The 20127-nt window shown below is 42.6% G+C and overlaps 1 protein-coding gene across 1 annotated transcript in view; it reads left to right on the forward strand.

Annotated features, from left to right (window-relative positions):
- RAB3A (RAB3A, member RAS oncogene family) overlaps positions 1-20127 on the forward strand; it is a 116522-nt gene that overhangs the window by 13712 nt on the left and 82683 nt on the right. The window contains exon 2 of the mRNA XM_069741032.1: positions 14008-14235. Coding sequence (XP_069597133.1) covers positions 14008-14235 — 228 coding nt within the window. The remainder of the gene's footprint in view (positions 1-14007; positions 14236-20127) is intronic.

The following is a 20127-nucleotide window of genomic DNA, read 5'->3' on the forward strand; positions in this document are numbered from 1 at the left end:
ATTTAATTTGTCTTAAATGAAAAAACACAAAAGAGAATGAAGCAAAAAGCAAAACATTGATCATTTCACACAAAACTCCAAAAATGGGCCAGACAAAAGTATTGGCGCCCTCAGCCTAATACTTGGTTGCACAACCTTTAGCCAAAATAACTGCGACCAACTGCTTCCGGTAACCATCAATGAGTTTCTTACAATGCTCTGCTGGAATTTTAGACCATTCTTCTTTGGCAAACTGCTCCAGGTCCCTGATATTTGAAGGGTGCGTTCTCCAAACTGCCATTTTTAGATCTCGCCACAGGTGTTCTATGGGATTCAGGTCTGGACTCATTGCTGGCCACCTTAGAAGTCTCCACTGTTTTCTCTCAAACCATTTTCTAGTGCTTTTTGAAGTGTTTTTTTGGGTCATTGTCCTGCTGGAAGACCCATGACCTCTGAGGGAGACCCAGCTTTCTCACACTGGGCCCTACATTATGCTGCAAAATTTGTTGGTAGTCTTCAGACTTCATAATGCCATGCACACGGTCAAGCAGTCCAGTGCCAGAGGCAGCAAAGCAATCCCAAAACATCAAGGAACCTCCGCCATGTTTGACTGTAGGGACCGTGTTCTTTTCTTTGAATACCTCTTTTTTTTTCTCCTGTAAACTCTATGTTGATGCCTTTGCCCAAAAAGCTCTACTTTTGTCTCATCTGACCAGAGAACATTCTTCCAAAATGTTTTAGGCTTTTTCAGGTAAGTTTTGGCAAACTCCAGCCTGGCTTTTTTATGTCTTGGGGTAAGAAGTGGGGTCTTCATCCAACATCCGCACAATCTTGCGTTGAAATCTCTTGTCAATTTTTCTTTTCCGTCCACATCTAGGGAGGTTAGCCACAGTGCCATGGGCTTTAAACGTCTTGATGATACTGTGCACGGTAGACACAGGAACATTCAGGTCTTTGGAGATGGACTTGTAGCCTTGAGATTGCTCATGCTTCCTCGCAATTTGGTTTCTCAGGTCCTCAGACAGTTCTTTGGTCTTCTTTCTTTTCTCCATGCTCAATGTGGTACACACAAGGACACAGGACAGAGGTTGAGTCAACTTTAATCCATGTCAACTGGCTGCAAGTGTGATTTAGTTATTGCCAACACCTGTTAGGTGCCACAGGTAAGTTACAGGTGCTGTTACTTACACAAATTAGAGAAGCATCACATAATTTTTCGAACAGTGTCAATACTGTTGTCCATCCCCTTTTTATGTTTGGTGTGGAATTATATCCAATTTGGCTTTAGGACAATTCTTTTTGTGTTTTTTCATTTAAGACAAATTAAATGAAGATAATACCAAATAATTTATGTATGCAATCATTTTCAGGAAGAAAACGAGTATTATCTGACAGAATTGCAGGGGTGTCAATACTTTGGCCATGACTGTATGTAGTATACAGCACAGGGCCACACGGTATGTAACACAGCCCACGTAGTATACAGCAGTGTGGGCACATATCCCTGTTAAAAAAAAAATAATAATTAAAATAAAAAATAGTTATATACTCACCTCCTGGGATCTAGCGAAGCTCCGGCGATAGGCGCGCAGCTGCCACCATCTTCCGTTCCCAGGATGCATTGCGAAATTACCCAGATGACTTAGCGGTCTCGCTAGACCGCTAAGTCATCTGGGTAATTTCGCAATGCAACGCTGGGAACGGAAGATGGCGGCCGGCGCGAGCGGCTCAGCGGACAACGGAGGGTGAGTATAGCAGTTTTTTTATTTTTTTAACATTACATTTTTTTTACTATCGATGCTGCATAGGCAGCATCAATAGTAAAAGGTTGGGGACACACAGGGTTAATAGCGGCGGTAACGGAGTGCGTTACCGCCGGCATTAACCCTGTGTGAGTGGAGGGGAGTATGCGGGCGCCGGCCACTGACTGCGGGTAGTAAGGAGCGGCCATTTTCTTCCGGACTGTGTCCGTCGCTGATTGGTCGTGGCTGTTTTGCCGCGACCAATCAGTGACTTGGATTTTCAGGACTGACAGAGGCCGCGACCAATGAATATCCGTGGCAGACAGACAGAAAGACGGAAGTGACCCTTAGGCAATTATATAGTAGATAATATATATTTATTTTGCTCAAAAAAATAAAGGGAACACTAAAATCCCATATCCTAGATATCACTGAATGAAATATTCCAATTGTAAATCTTTATTCATTACATAGTGGAATTTGTTGAGAACAATAAAACCTAAAAATTATCGACGTAAATCACAACTAATATCCCACAGAAGTCTGGAGTTGGAATGATGCTCAAAATCAAAGTGGAAAATGAAGTTACAGGCTGATCCAACTTCAGTGGAAATGCCTCAAGACAAGGAAATGATGCTCAGTAGTGCGTGTGGCCTCCATGTGCCTGTATGACCTCCCTATAATGCCTTGGCATACTCTTGATGAGGCAGCGCATGGTCTGAGGGATCTCCTCCCAGACCTAGAATAAAGCATCCGCCAACTCCTGGACAGTCTGTGGTGCAACATGAAGTTGGTGGATGGTGCGAGACATGATGTCCCAGATGTGTTCAGTCGGATTCAGGTCTGGGGAACGGGCGGGCCAGTCCATAGCTTCAATGCCTTCATTTCGCAGGAACTGCTGACACACTACAGGAACATGAGGTCTGGCATTGTCCTGCATTAGGAGGAACCCAAGGCCAACCGCACCAGCATATGGTCTCACAAGGGGTCTGAAGATCTCATCTCGGTAGCTAATGGCAGTCAGGCTACCTCTTGCGAGCACATGGAGGGCTGTGCAGCGCTCCATAGAAATGTCACTCCACCCCATTACTCACCCACTGCCAAACCGGTCATGCTGAAGGATGTTGCAGGCAGCAGATCGTTCTCCACAGCGTCTCCAGACTCTGTCACGTCTGTCACCATGTGCTCAGTGTGATCCTGCTTTCATTTGTGAAGAGCACAGGGCGCCAGTGGTAAATTTACCAATCCTGTTGTTCTGTGGTAAATGTCAAACGTCGCACATGGTGTTGGGCTGTGAGCAATATCCCCATCTGTGGACGTCGGGCACTCAGACCATCCTCATGGAGGCGGTTTCTAACCGTTTGTGCAGACACATGCACATTTGTGGCTTGCTGGAGGTCATTTTGCAGGGCTCTGGCAGTGCTCCTCCTGTTCCTCCTTGCCCAAAGACAGAGGTAGCGGTCCTACTGCTGGGTTGTTGCCCTCCTACGGCCCCTTCCACGTCTCCTGGTGTACTGGCCTGTGTCCTGGTAGCGCCTCCAGCCTCTGGACACTACACTGACAGACACAGCAAACCTTCTTGCCACAGCTCGCATTGATGTGCCATCCTGGATGAGCTGCACTACCTGAGCCACTTGTGTGGGTTGTAGAGTCCGTCTCATGCTACCAGGAGTGTGAAAGCACAACCAACATTGAAAAGTGACCAAAACATCAGCCAGAAAGCATCGGTACTGAGATTTGTTCTGTGGTCCCCACCTGCAGAACCACTCCTTTATTGAGTGTGTCTTGATAATTGCCAATAATTTCCATCTGTTGTCTATTCCATTTGCACAACAGCATGTGAAAATGATGGTCAAACAGTGTTGCTTCCTAAGCGGACAGTTTGATTTCACAGAAGTTTGATTTACTTGGAGTTATATTCTGTTGTTTAAGTGCTCCCTTAATTTTTTTGAGCAGTGTATATATATATATATATAATATATATATATATATATATATATCCATTTACTCTACTTTATTCATCATAATTGATGCCTATATTCATGCATCAAACCGCACAAGTAGCACTGTATACTAACATGCTATCCGTGGCTAGCTGCCCATTTATTGTGTATATTTATTATTTATTCCAGAAGTCACACATTACATCACATAGCACTGTGTGTTTTGTGTACAAAATAGAATTCCCCCCAAAATTGGGACACTGTGTTAAATGTAACGAAAACGAGAATACAATGATTTGGAAATCTTGTAACCATATTTCTTTTCACAACAGACCATATAGAACACATCAGAAGTTGAAAGTTGTATGTTTTTTGCATTTTCTATTTTACTTGAAAAAAAAAAACTCATCAAGAAATTGGTGGCCGCAACATATGGCAAAAAAAAAAGTTAAGACAGGGTTAACAAAAGGCTTGAAATGTTATTGGTACCAATGTAAAACAGCTGGAGAGACAGTCCTCAACGAAATCACATGACTGTATGAAAAGAGCATGTTAGAAAGGCAGAGTCTCTAAGAAGTAAAGATGGTCGGAGGTTCATCAATCTGTGAACAACTGCATCTGACAACTGTGGAAAAATTTCATAAACATGTTCTTCAATTTAAAATTGCAAAGACTTTGAATATCCTACCATCTTATCATCAAAAGATTGAGATTCTGGAGAAATTCACATGGACAAGGCTGATGGTCAATTATGGATGCTCATGATCTATGAGCCCTCGGGCGGCTCTGCATTAAAAACAGGCGTGACTAAGTCGCTTCACTGCAGAGGCTCGGGAATATGTACAGAAATCATTCTTTGAACATAGTTCACCATGCAATCCACAAACGCAAGTTAAAGTTGTATCATGAAAGAAGCTGCTATGTACAGTTGTTCTCAAAATTTTACATACCCCATTTTTTTCAACTTTTGTGGATGTTATCAGGCCAAAATGACCAGGGTATGTAAACTTTTGATCATGGTCATTTGGATGTTTTGGGTTGTCATTGTCATTTAAAAAGAGGAAACACAGTAGTTTGACAATAAATGGCTTCACCCAACCACTAACCATGAGTAGAGAAAAGGTTTTATTATCATTCATATTCTCTGAAAAAAAGGCCAAGAAAATTCTGAAGGGGTATGTAAACTTTTGAGCACAACTTTAGCAACACAATCCAGAAACGCTGCCATCTTCTCTATGCCAAAGCTAATTTAAAATGGACTGGGGCAAAATGGAAAACTGTTCTGTGGTCAGATGAAGCAAATGTGAAATTCTTTATGGAAGCCACGGATGCTGAAGGACCATCCAGCTTGTTATCAGTGCACAGTCCAAACGCCTGCATCTCTGATAATAAGGGGATACATTAGTGCTTATGGCATGGGTAGATTACACTACATGAAAGGCACTGTCAGTGCTGAGGATTATATATAGGTTTTAGATTAACATATGCTCCCATCCAGGTAATGTCTATTTCAGGGAAGGCCGTGCATATTTCAGCCGGATAATACTAAACCAGAATCTGTATCCATCATGGCAGCATGGCTTCTCAGAAGAACAGTTCTGCTCATGAACCGACCACCTGCAGTCTAGACCTTTCACCAATATAAAACATTTGGCATGTGATGAAACGAACCATGCAAAGCAAACAAGACCCAGGACTGTTGAGCAGCTAGAATCCTACATCAAAAAAGAATGGGACAATGTTCCTCTTCCAAAATAGCAGGTGGTCTCCTCACTTCCAAGATATTTACAGACTGTGGTAAAAAGAAAAGGAGATGCTACCCAATAGTAGACATGGTCCTGTCCCAACTTTTTTGAGATATGTTGCTGCCTTCAATTTGTAAATTGGTTAATTTACTCAAATGAGATGGAAACATGTCTAATGTTCTCCTAATCTGTGCTCTGTGTTCTGCTGCTTAATACAATATGGCTATAAGACATTTCCAAATCATTGCATTCTTGTTTTTTGTACATTTTACACAGTCTGCTTTTTTTTGTTATTGGGGTTATACGTCCTTATTTATTTGTCATTCTATAGTTGCACCTTACATCACATAACGGTGCAGTGAATCTGCTTCTATCGATCTCATGGCATCTAAGGATTCCTCCCCTGGCACAATACCTCTTACATGTGCTGTTACTATTGGCCGCCCTGATGCACATACCGCTTACATGTGCTGTTACTATTGGCCGCCCTGATGCACATACCTCTTACATGTGCTGTTACTATTGGCCGCCCTGATGCACATACCTCTTACATGTGCTGTTACTATTGGCCGCTCTGATGCACATACCGCTTACATGTGCTGTTACTATTGGCCGCCCTGATGCACATACCGCTTACATGTGCTGTTACTATTGGCCGCCCTGATGCACATACCGCTTACATGTGCTGTTACTATTGGCCGCCCTGATGCACATACCGCTTACATGTGCTGTTACTATTGGCCGCCCTGATGCACATACCTCTTACATGTGCTGTTACTATTGGCCGCCCTGATGCACATACCGCTTACATGTGCTGTTACTATTGGCCGCCCTGATGCACATACCGCTTACATGTGCTGTTACTATTGGCCGCCCTGATGCACATACCTCTTACATGCGCTGTTACTATTGGCTGCCCTGATGCACTTTTACCATTGGTTCCCGCCATCACCCCATGTGATTTCAAACATTACTGGCCTCTGCATCTCAGCAACTGAAGCACTGATCATTCATTGGTGCTGCTGTCCTACACCCAAACAGACACTTTTTGAAATGTCCATCGCCTCCAGGATTATGCACCAGTTGCGGACTTTCATTACTAATATGCGCCTCCTTTTTGGGGTAAGCCTAACCTTCTATTGTCTAATGCAACATTAAGGCTATTTAGACTAGTTCTAATCTTTCTGATTGCATTAATAGTACTTTATACTTCGTATAAACTTAGTGGTCTGCTTATATAGGTCCTAAATCCTAATGTTACTATAAAAGTGATAGCTGTTTTGTGTTAATTCAATGTTCCAGCGCTGAGAACCAAGGGAGGACACACAGTCATGGCCAAAAGTATTGACACATCCTCATTTAATTTGTCTTAAATGAAAAAACACAAAAGAGAATGAAGCAAAACATTGATCATTTCACACAAAACTCCAAAAATGGGCCAGACAAAAGTATTGGCACCCTCAGCCTAACACTTGGTTGCACAACCTTTAGCCAAAATAACTGCGACCAACCGCTTCCGGTAACCATCAATGAGTTTCTTACAATGCTCTGCTGGAATTTTAGACCATTCTTCTTTGGCAAACTGCTCCAGGTCCCTGATATTTGAAGGGTGCCTTCTCCAAACTGCCATTTTTAGATCTATCCACAGGTGTTCTATGGGATTCAGTTCTGGACTCATTGCTGGCCACCTTTAGAAGTCTCCAGTGCTTTCTCTCAAACCATTTTCTAGTGCTTTTTGAAGTGTTTTTTTGGGTCATTGTCCTGCTGGAAGACCCATAACCTCTGAGGGAGACCCAGCTTTCTCACACTGGGCCCTACATTATGCTGCAAAATTTATTGGTAGTCTTCAGACTTCATAATGCCATGCACACGGTCAAGCAGTCCAGTGCCAGAGGCAGCAAAGCAACCCCAAAACATCAAGGAACCTCCGCCATGTTTGACTGTAGGGACCGTGCTCTTTTCTTTGAATGCCTCTTTTTTCTCCTGTAAACTCTATGTTGATGCCTTTGCCCAAAAAGCTCTACTTTTGTCTCATCTGACCAGAGAACATTCTTCCAAAATGTTTTAGGCTTTTTCAGGTAAGTTTTGGCAAACTCCAGCCCTGCTTTTTTATGTCTCGGGGTAAGAAGTGGGGTCTTCCGGGGTCTCCTACCATACAGACCCTTTTCATTCAGATGCCGACGGATAGTACGGGTTGACACTGTTGTACCCTCGGACTGCAGGGCAGCATGAACTTGTTTGGATGTTAGTCGAGTCTCTTTATCCAACATCCGCACAATCTTCGCGTTGAACTCTCTTGTCAATTTTTCTTTTCCGTCCACATCTAGGAAGGTTAGCCACAGTGCCATGGGCTTTATACTTCTTGATGACACTACGCACGGTAGACACAGGAACATTTAGGTCTTTGGAGATGGACCTGTAGCCTTGAGATTGCTCATGCTTCCTCACAATTTGGTTTCTCAAGTCCTCAGACAGTTCTTTGGTCTTCTTTCTTTTCTCCATGCTCAATGTGGTACACACAAGGACACAGGACAGAGGTTGAGTCAACTTTAATCCATGTCAACTGGCTGCAAGTGTGATTTTAGTTATTGCCAACACCTGGTAGGTGCCACAGGTAAGTTACAGGTGCTGTTAATTACACAAATTAGAGAAGCATCACATGATTTTTCAAACTGTGCCAATACTTTCGTCCACCCCCTTTTTTATGTTTGGTGTGGAATTATATCCAATTTGGCTTTAGGACAATTCTTTTGTGTTTTTTCATTTAAGACAAATTAAATTTAGATAATAATACCAAATAATTTGTGTTTGCAATCATTTTCAGGAAGAAAATGAGTATTATCTGAAAGAATTGCAGGGTGTCAATACTTTTGGCCATGACTGTATCATTAGTATAATCAGTGCAGCTGCACAGGGGCCCAAGAGGTAAAGGGGCCCATTTCCACCTTCAAAGCAGGTGACATTTTGTATTATGATGAGCAATTAGAGGGCCTATATATTGTTCTTGCGGGGTTGCCCTTTTCAGTGTGTGTCCTCCAGTGCCGAGAGCCCAAGCTCTATGGCAACATACAAATTGGTACTTGGAAAGCGTCAGTTTACACTGGAAGTTAACTGTGAATGAGTGTTCCTCATGATAACGTTTCGGGCCAAACAGGCTGCCAATCACCCGACGAACGCGCCACACATTTGGTGAAATGTTCTTTTGCCTGCACAAAGATTATCATTCTCAACAGCTCATCGTCATGTGCTGCTGAGAACAATGGCAGCTTTTGCACACTGAACAATCTTACAATTTGTTCAGTGCGCATCTGAAGGGCTTTCTACCTGTGTAAGCGGACTATTAAAGGACTGCCGATCAGCAAACAAGGTTGGTTCGTGCTGCTAGTTAGTTCGTGTAAGCAAACTTTAACAAAAACTGGACTTTATTACATAAGAGCCCCTGTAACTATAGATGAACTTGGCACAGATTTTCCTTTTTGTTAAAGGAACAATTTCTTATATCCTATACCAGTGTTTCCCAAACTCCAGTCCTCACGGACCCCAACAGGTCATGTTTTCAGGATTTCCATAGTGCTGCACAAGTGAGAGAACTGATAACTTCCATCACCTTTGCAATACTAAGGAAATCCTGAAAACGTGACCTGTTGGGGTCCGTGAGGACCGGAGTTTGGGAAACCCTGCAATTATAGCCAGTATTGAATAACAGCTGTTGGTAAGGACAATCCGGGTGGTATATGGAGTAGAAATGTATGATGAGAAGGGCAAGAAGACAAAACCGCCAGGGTGAGGAAAGCCTTGATGTTTTAGTTGTATAGATTCATGCTGTGCACATGGAAAGAAAAATCCAGCTCCAGGAAAAAAAAGTATCAAAAATTTATTTAAACATCTTAAAATTTGGAAAACTGCTGACAAGCGAAAAATTACATCATTTGGATGGAAGCTACCATGTAGTCGCTGGACGCGTTTCGAGCACAAACTGCACTCTTAGACTTCAGCTGAAGTCAGCTGAAGACTTGCCTAAACAAAATACTTCTAAAACACTCAAAAACATGGGTTAATTTATCCCTCCAATAAAATCAGATGACATAAAAAGATGAACTGAAAATACGCAAAGGCGCGGGCGGGTGTATCTCTTCCAGATGCTAAACAGCTGCTGAGGTGATCCAAACCCCTGAGGGCGTATAACTAGTCCACTGATGCCAGAATAGCGTCCAATCAGCACTAAGGTCCAGTCACACAACTCAAGGATCACGAGCCACTGTTACTAATGTTAGGGCCGAGCCCCCTTGAGTGACCAGCAGAATTACCTCACAACCATTATACCTAATGGGATAGGAAACTGTGACAATTATTGATTTACAAATTAGGGATCCTAAACCATAAAACACATACTCATTTAGGCCTGTTTCACACATCAGTTTTTAGCCGTCAGGCTACGGTAATTTTTTAAATTGTGAAAAACTGATGCGACAAATCATTTTTCTGCTGGAATTGGCTTTTTTTTTTTTACCCCGGGATAGAGTTGGAACTTCCTGTTTCGGGATGGGGATGGGGGGGGGGGGGGGGGGGGAGAGAGATATTCTCCAGAATGGAAAATGCATGATTTGTGTAAAAAACAAACAAACCGGATTCGGTCATTTCACCTCACGTTTCATACATTTTTCGCTGGATCAGTCACTGTGCGGTTTTTCGCCAGACAGAAAAAACGTTCCTCTGTAAGTTTTCTCCGGCCGCAGGAAAAATAATTTTGGACGGATCTGTCAAAAAAACATGAAACGTGAGCTATCAGGCACAATCCGGTGCCAATACAAGTTTATGAAAAAAAACTGATCCGGCAGCAACTTTTGCCGGATTCGTTTTTTTCAAAATTTGCCGGATTGTGCCTGACGGCAAATACCTGATGCGTGAAAGGGGCCTTAGGTGCCACAATCCCATGTGGCCCCTTCCGTTATCCCCTCCAGGGACCTTCCGATCTACTTGGCTTTCACAACAGAAACATCCGGAATATAAGCCTAATTAAAGAATTCCTTCTCAGGAAAATGTTTGATATTTGCCTCCATTTGTAGTGTATCGGGTATTTATTGCTGAATTATCAGCTTTGTTCCCACCAGCCATTATATGATATGACCAACACTCTGACTATACTGTCTCCTGTGGGGACTGGAAGTCCATCTCTATCCGTTCCTTTGAGAACCTCGATGTGAGTCTCATATTACAAATCAGACCTAAGTAATATGTCCTATACATAAGTAGAATATTAGACAAGTACTTTTATTTGTTTAATATTCTAAGTTAAACTTACCCCCTCCTCATTTGCAATGTTCCAGTATGGCATTAGTTATAAGGAATGTAAAAACCGGTGAATAATACAATATAAAAATGTGACTCAACTCTGTCTTCAAGATTAAAATTCACAATTTATTTTAACATGTTTAAAAACACCAGGTATGCATCCCAGAAAAATCTTACAAACGGGGTCTTTCTTATTCTATGACTTGGGCTCTGTTCACTTGTCCGATTGTCGTCCGTTTAAAACAGATCAAGTATTCAAACAAAAAAAGAAAAAGGTTGCAAACTAGAAACCAATGTTTTCATATTTGAAGGGATTAGTCTAAAAAAACAGATGGATGCAATAGATTCCACTTTGCATCTGGTTTAGTCCATTTCTAACTACACTGTGCACAATTATTAGGTACCGTAATTAGTATTTTTGGTGATTTAATTTTATTATTGAACAACTGCAGTGCTGTCGGTCAATGGAAAAGTTTAATAAACCTGAAATCTGAGCATTTAATAAAGTAAAAGGTAGGTTTTGTCTTCCTTTGACTATCTGAAAAACATAAAATTTCCCATATTAACTGCTTTCATCTGTTTAAAGTGAGTAATCGAACAACTCAAAATGTATAAAAATACATTTGACATTTCACGAAAATATCAGTGACCAATTGTTAAAGGGGGAATCTGGAGTATTAATGTCAGGCTTGACTATCAAGAACTAATATCCGGCTAATACCTCACGCCTTAGTGTTCTCCAATTCCTTTGCTATATATTATATGAATGGCGACTAACTGAGACAAAGCCGTGTATCAATACAGGATATTTATTACACATAAGTCTACAGTTATTATACTATTAAATTGCCACACTAACACCGAGCATCAGACTGGAGCACGTTGGGACCCACTATGTAGCTACATAGAAATAAATACAAAACCATCAACTGTGTCGTAAAACACGCTAATATCAGGGTATAATATAAGGTAATACACGTCTTAATTATGTAGCTGGGGTTGGGGAAGCCCCCTCATAGAATAAAATGCAACCCCCTCATAATGCAGCCCCCCATATAATATACTGTAGTCCCCACATAGGGCATAATGCAGCCCCCCTCTTCTAGTATGATGTAGCCCCCCATATATAATGTAGCTCCTGAGAGAATAATGCAGCCCCCACACAGAATATATTGTAGCCCCCCTCATAGGGTATAATGCAGCCCCCTCATAGGGTGTAATGCAGCCTCCGTCCACCTCCATCATTGTTCTCCCCCTCCACCCCCATCATTGTTCTCATCACCACCTCCATCATTGCCTTTTCACCCACCACCTCCATCATTGCTTTCTCCCCCATGATTGCCCATTCCACCACCTCCATCATTGCCTCCCCACCACCACAATCATCATTGTCCTTTCCACCACAACCATAATTGCCTTCTCCCCCACCACCCCATCATTGCCCATTCCACCACCCCTATCGTCCTTTCCACCATGACCAACATTGCCTCCTCCCCCACCACTACCATCATCATTGTCCTTTCCACCACAATCATCATTGCTTTCTCCCCCCACCAACTCCATCATTGCCCATTCCAACACCTCCATCATTGCCTCCCCCCCACCACCACCATCATTGTTCTTTCCACTGCAACCATCATTGTCTTCTCTCCCACCACCCCTACATTGCCCATTCCACCACCTCAATCATTGCCTCCTTTCCCACCACCCCAACATCCTTTCTACCACCACCAACTCCATGGTCCTTTCCACCACCAACAACATTGCCTTCTCTCCCACCACCCCATCACTTCTCTCTCCATTACCCACATCATTGCCAATCTCCAATACACACATCTCCAATTCACACAGCACCGCACCACTCTCACACACACACACAAAGCAGCACACCGCACCACATAGACACACGCAGACAGACAGACACACGGCACCACTCGCTTCTCCGCACGTTCCCCGCAGCTGAAGCACATCCTGGCAGCATCTTTGTCGCCGGCAGCATTCTCTGAAACAGACGCCCACTGAATGATGACATCATCCAGCTGCGCTGTATCTGACAGGAAGCGCCGGTCAGGAAGCACTGCAGGACGGCATCGGATTCCTGCAGCTCCGCTCCACTGGCAAGCTGCAGGGATCACTCCCTCCCCGCCGATTGCCCTCAGGGTTAGCCGCCCTTTACATGCTGGCAGTGTTAGCCTCAGCCTGCGGCTAATAACACTGCCCGCTATTAAAGTGAAATGAGTATTCGCTCCTCTCCACGCCCATGTGGGCGCGGGGAAGCATGAATATTAATTTCTCTTTAGCAGCGGGGACAGGCTCGTTCACATTGCGTTAATGGGTGTCCGCTGATGGACTCCGTTACATGGCGCAATTGTCACAATTAACGCTATGTAACGGATCCGTTAGCGCACCCATTGACTGCAATGTGCTAACGGATCCCTAACGCATCGCAAACGTATGCCATTTTTGGCATGCGTCTACGGTGTGCCGTTAGTTTCGGACGGACCTCGAATGCTGCTTGCAGCGTTCAGGGTCCGTTCCTCGCTAGCGCAGATCGGGCATCTGCGCTAGCGGGATTGCCGAACGCAATCCCTTTTTGGACATTGCGTTAGCGCAATCCGTTAGCGTATCCGCTAAACGGATTGCACTAACGCAATGTGAACCTACACTAAGAAGTGGAAGCAATTTATGTAATGGAAGAGAATAGTGAGGAAATCCCAATTCTAGTGTTACCTCTCCCTCATTAATAACCTCTGTGTCCTATATAGCTGCTGTAAAGCATACCACTAGATGCTCTTAACAGCAGCTCAGGCAAGATGGCTGTCCCCATAATTATCTATAGAAAATTTAAAAAATCTATAACCAGAAAACTGAGACATTGAAGGCCATCACTTACTAAATAATAAAGGTGGTACACAGTTTGGAAGTTTGAGTCCGTTGGGTTCGAACAAACTTTAGTCCAGAGTTCGGTTTGGGTACCAGAACTGTACCTGAACTTGAACCCAAACCCCATAAAAATCAATAGGGACCCAATCTTGGGATCTGGAAAATATCTCTTTCTTTCTGTTTCTGTTCTCTCTCTCGCTATCACTCCCCCCACGACGCTCCTTTTTTCAAAATTTTAAATAAGTAAAAATTCTGCTTTGTAAATAAGATATTAATTTAGTTTTTTTTACAGTTACCAATAAATAAATATATATCTCAAGTATATGGAGAAAATGTGGTGTGAACCGCGCCTTTTTTGTTGCAGCTTCCGAGCATGCCTTCCGCCCTCCCACTCATGTACAATGTTCCTCTCTTCCCTTACAGATGGCATCAGCTACAGATTCTCGTTATGGGCAGAAAGAATCCTCCGACCAGAACTTTGATTACATGTTCAAGATCTTAATTATTGGGAACAGCAGCGTGGGCAAAACCTCCTTTCTCTTCCGATATGCAGACGACTCTTTCACCCCAGCATTTGTCAGCACAGTCGGAATAGACTTCAAAGTGAAAACGATTTACAGGAATGACAAAAGAATCAAGCTGCAGATCTGGGTAAGGCTGTAATTAGGAGCATCTCTATCTGCTGGTCTTCATTATTATTAAAGGCGTCACCGCGTGATCTCTCTGTACCGCTTTCAGCAGTGCTGACATGGGATTGGTTCTCAATAGGATTCTCAATAGGTGTTGTGTACCAAAAGTAATATTTCATATGCTGAGAGGCATAACTGATAACAAACCGCAACATAAGGCTGTAAAGCAGCTGAAAATGCTTTACTTATTTTGTACTGATATGGAGTTACAAAATGCTCCATTTATGCCTACAGCTAAATTTCGAATTCTGCTGATTTCCTGTTAACGGGAAGCAGTGTTTGGGTATGTTCACACGCTTAAATTGAAACGATGCAGAAATTCCTGAAACAGATCTGCTGTGTGAGAATATATCCTTGGCTATGTGCACATGTATTTGCAGAAGACATGTGTGCATCAAAATCGTGTCTCTTTGTAGGAAAAACGCTGCATAAAATACACACATTTTTGCTGGTGTTTTTATGCTTTTTTTTCCCTTTTATTGGAATCTGTGAAAAACGGTGACAGAGTTGACATGCTTCAGACGTGACACTGCTTCAAATTTGCAGGGAAAAAAGAAACCGCATGTGCATTGAGATTTCAGAAATCTGATTGACTTTGCTAGGCCAGTAAAATGCTTTACGCAGCAGAAACTCAACATGTGGACATGACTATAGCAAAGCTGTTGGGTCACACTCCTGACTCAAGTGGCCCTAAATTGCTGCCTAGGATGTAGAGTTACGTCATAGGTTGCGTCCCTGTATTTGATGTGGGCTCATCTTTTCCGGCACATGACAGTTGATTTAACCAGCTGTCATGTGCCCATAACAGCCACGGGTGGAATCGCGACCCACCCGCGGCTGTTAACATGTTAAATGCCATTTTCAATCTCTGACCGCATCATTTAACATGATCGTGCCGGAGTCCAAAGCTTGCCCATCAACGCCCCTGTCACATGATCGTGGGGCACTGATGGATTGACATGACAACAAGGAGTCTGCAGAAGATCCCAGTGCTTGCCATTGCCATAGCCAGCATTCATAGCAGGTGATGATTTCTGCTATGTGTTGCACAAGCGATCAGACAATCGCAGCTTCAAGTCTCCTAAAGAAGACTTTTGAAGCAAGTAAAAAGTAGAAAAAAAAATGTTTTAAAAATATAAAAAAATTAAATTTTAAATCACTCCCCTTTTTGCCCCATTAAAAATAAAACAATAAAAAATACACATGTTTGGTATCACCGCTTTCAGAAATGCCTGATCTATCAAAATATAATGTCAATTTAAATTTATCCGTCCGGTAAACGGTATAATGAGAAAAAAAAATCAAAACTCCAAAATTGTCTTTTTTGGTCGCTGAAACATTGCAATAAAATGCAATAACGGGCGATCAAAACATTGTTTCTACCCCAAAATGGACACCGAGTCTCAGAAAATGGTGCCTTTTTTTTTTTTTTTTTACAAAATTTGAATTTTTTCCCCCACTTAAATAAAAAATAACCTTTAGATGTTTGGTGTCTGTGAGCTCGAAATGACCTGGAGGAAAATAATGGCAAAGCCCAAAAAAACTATTGTGGAATTGCATTTTGTTTTGCAATTTCACCGCACTTGGAATTTTTTTTTCAGTACACTATGTGGTAAAATGGAGTCGGTTCAAAAGTACAACTAGTCCTGCAAAAAACGAGCCCTCACATGGCCATATTAACGAAAAAAATTAAAAAAAGTTATGGCTCTGGGAAGAAGGGGAGCTAAAAACACAAAAACGGAGAATCCCAAGGTCGTGAAGTTGTTAAAGGGCACCCTGAAAAATTTGGAAAGCAGCTCTGTATATGAATGAAGTAATGCTCGTTTCACATCTCCTTGTTTCACGGTCAGAGTACCAACCAAGATGTACAGGCTGGCTTATGAAATTGTTGAGTTTGGGTAAAGAGAGCTGCGACCAGTTCATACATTGTGGTCCATACTCAGACTTGTGAAATCGGCCTAAGAAACATTAAATAACTTGCGGTATTTTGCGGACTATAAGACCCAACGAACCATAAGACGCACCACAAATTTTGGAGTGCAAAATAGGAAAAAAATGTATTAAATAAAATGGTGGTGTGTCTTATAGTTCATTTTAACGCTAGTTTACCTGTGGGGCGGCCATGGCGGACCAGGTTCACAGGAGGCAGGATCGTTACTTCAGAAGGCCGGCGGCAGCAGGAGTGTGGAAGTGCTGCGAACCCTGGGCATTGCCCCACTTCTGCTGCCGCTTACCTCCTGGAGCAGCGACCCTGCCTCCTGTGACCCCGTTCCACCACAGCCGTCCCTCTGTAGGATACCTTCAGATTAGAAGACGCACCCCCCTTTTTCATCCCAAATTCATCTTATAATCCGAAAAATACGGTAAATGTGCAATAAAAAGAAAATATGCACAATTGCTCAAATTCTATATAATTTAAAGGGAACCTGTCAGGTGATTTATGCTACCCAAAGCACAGCATGAATCGCAGCCTGGCTGCATGATTGCAGCCAGTGTATATTTCTCTGAAAAGCTCTGGTGTTTCAGGGAAACCTGAAAGAAGCACTTACCAGCACCGCTGCAGGTAATTTACAGTCACCTCTAGTAGCGCCAGGGACTGCGACTTGTGCTGCTTCCGATTTGTACAGCGCAAATTGCCTGATAGGTTCCCTTTAATAATAAATTGTTGTGCAAGGTAAATCGAGAGATAAGGCACAGTATTGGCTGAAACTTAAAAAATGCCAGTTTGGTTTCAGGTGGTATTTTGTGCAATCTCCCTGAGGGAGAAATATATAGTCTTTTATTGACCCTACAAGACTTATATTTGAGGCCGTTCTAACGGCCCTTTCACATGGACCAATGAAAACTGTATCATCATGAATTATGGTTTACAGAATTTTGCAGAACATTTTTGCTATCATGTCTAGGTCTCATTCAGACTATGAGTTATGTTACATCCGTGAAAAGAGTATTAATCCTTCAGTTAAAGCAATATGGAAGAAGAAAATTAAAATTTTACTTTTTCCCACCAAAATGTTACTTTAGCCCCATTTTTTTTTTCATTTTCACAAGGGTAACAGGAGAAAATGGAACATACAATTTGTTGTGCATTTCTCCTGAGCATGATGATACCCCATATGTGGGGGAAAACTGCTGTTTGGGTGCACAGCAGATCTCAGAATGGAAGGAGCACCGTTTGACTTTTTGAATACAAAATTAGCTGTAATCAATTGCAGACACCATCTCGTGTTTGCAGAGCCCCTGATGTTCCTAAACAGTAGAAACCACCCACAAAGTGACTTCATTTTGGAAAATACACCCCTTGAAAAATTCATCCACTGGTGATGATCATTTTGATACCATAGGTGCCTCGCAGAATTTTAAAATATTGAGACGTGAAAATGAAATATTACATTTTTTTCATGAGAAAGTCGATTTGGCCTCAAATTTCTAATTTTCACAAAGGTAAAAAGAGAAAATGGACCCCACAATTGATTGTGCAATTTCTCCTGAGTACACCAATACCCCATATGTTATAAGAAACTACATTTCAGCTACAGTGCGCCATATTGGAGAGCAGATTTTGTTGAAATGGTTTGTGGTTGAAATGTCACATAGGCAGACCCCCCCCATAAGTGACCCCATTTTCAAACCTACTTTCCTGAATGAATTTATCTGGGAGTGCAGTGAGCAAACTGACTCCACAGCTGTTTCATAGAATGTTATACCGTTGAGCGGTGAAGAAAGAATAATCAAATTTTTACCCCTAAAATGTTGATTTAGCCAAAGATTTTACATTTGAAAATATTTAATTTGTCTCACATTTTTTGGAATATCCCATATTTGGCTGTGAAGTACTGTTTGGCAATACAGCAGAACTAGGGAAGGACGGAGCTATATTTGACTATTGGAGCACAGATTTTCTTAGAAAAGTTTGCTGACTCCATTTGCAGAGCCCCTAATTACCAGAACAACAGAATCTCCCCTGAAGTGGGCATTGAGTCCCTATTCCCCACAGTGCTGTTAGATGCATTGTAGCATATGCGGTCTGTCTGGACAAGGTCCTTTCAGCTATAACATTACTGTTTTTTTGCATTGCTTTGCTAATAAATCTGACGTTATTTTTCTGCAACTCGATGAGTTCTGGATTGTGTATTCATCCATTTTGGAAATGCCACCCCTCTGGGAAGTAGTCTATGGGTGTAATGGTGATTTTTCACTCCAGGGATGATTTCCAGAAACTAACACTAGTGGATGCTTTAGAGCAAAAATTGCAAACATGCCCAATATAAGTGCCCAGCTTGCGTCTTTGGAGACATCCACACCAGAAATTGTTAAGCGAGCTCAAATGTGGTATAAGGCTGACAATGATGGACAATGTGGGCAATAATAGCGGGCATCACACCTCATTCCTCTCTTGGTACATACACGACATCTTCTCTAAAGGGTTCTTTCTGGTTTCTGTTGCTGGAATAAGTCCAATAAAATGTCGCTCAGTGAGTCTTTTGACATCTTCAGATTCTAATGTATGAGTGGAGCCAGCATTTGCAAAAACAAGATTTTCATTTACTTTTTCCTGATAATCAAGGAAAGTATCTGAATTTCCTGCTTTTTTGCATAACACAAAAGAATTACCGTATTTTTCAGACTATAAGACGCACCCAGGTTTTAGAGGTGGAAACTAGGGAAAAAAAATATTTGAAGCAAAAAAATGTGGTAAAATGTAATAACATAAATAACATACTATTATATGTGGTGTTATTATATATAATAGTATGTTATTATGTTGGAAGCTACCGGTAGAAGATGGTGCTGCGGGACCAGTGTGGTGTCTGTGAAGTACTGTATGAAGACGCTGGAGGGTGAGTATAAGAATGGGGGCACAGGGCTTATATTGAAAGCACCACTCCAGTACTGCAAAATAACACTGGAGTGCTGCTTTAAAATCCCATGGGAGAACTATAACTCCCAGCATGTCATGCAGATGCTATGGCATGCTGGGAGTTATAGTTCACCAAAGGAGTGGCAGAGTGCTTTATTGTGTGTTGTAAAGACTAACCTCTTAATTGTGACAGCCAGCCACACTGTGGCGAGGTAAAGAGCTGGAGTATCCCATGACTGCACACAGTCCTCCCTCTTGTTGCCTCTCCACAGGTCATAAGAGGAAGCCAGCAGCTTCTAGTGGGGAGTCTGAAGGACCTGTGATGACATCAGAAGAGGGAGGGCTCTGTGCTGCCATGTGACGCTTCAGCCCGCCCACTTAATGACATCACACTGGTCCTTATGCCGCAGCATCCAGCACAGCCAGGCAGGTATGCGGTAATCTTGTCTCCCCTGGCCCCTGCTGGTGCCCCCTCCTCCACCAGACACAGATCTCCCCAGCCGCTGCAGGAATCCAGTGCTGGGAAACTATGTGTGTCCACAGCTTAAGTGAAGGACTATTCATGTGCTGCTCACTGCTCTGCACTGACAGGTGGGCGAGGAAGCGGCTAATGAATATTCACTGCACTTTAATCATCGGGACCACATGGTTTCCCAGCGATTCCCGCAGCTGAGACATTTTTCTGCCCCCTGAAAGAGGGATCCCAGTGCGATCCCACTCGCCACGGCCCCCCCTCCCCACATGTTACATCCAGATCATAAGACGCACCCACACTTTCCTCCCAAATTTGGAGGAAAAAAGTGCGTCTTATGGTCTGAAAAATACGGTATATGTGGCCACCTGAAATAAATAAATGACTTTTTATACCAGGTATATGATTTTCTTGATACCTGGTATGGCTGTAGAACCTGGTCTGCAAGGTCCACACCCCCCATATATTCGTTATAATCAATGATTGACACAGGTTTTAACTTTGGAGTAGTGGATCCTAGT

The sequence above is a fragment of the Ranitomeya imitator genome, chromosome 1, assembly GCF_032444005.1.
Source record: "Ranitomeya imitator isolate aRanImi1 chromosome 1, aRanImi1.pri, whole genome shotgun sequence".
Classification (NCBI taxonomy): domain Eukaryota; kingdom Metazoa; phylum Chordata; class Amphibia; order Anura; family Dendrobatidae; genus Ranitomeya; species Ranitomeya imitator.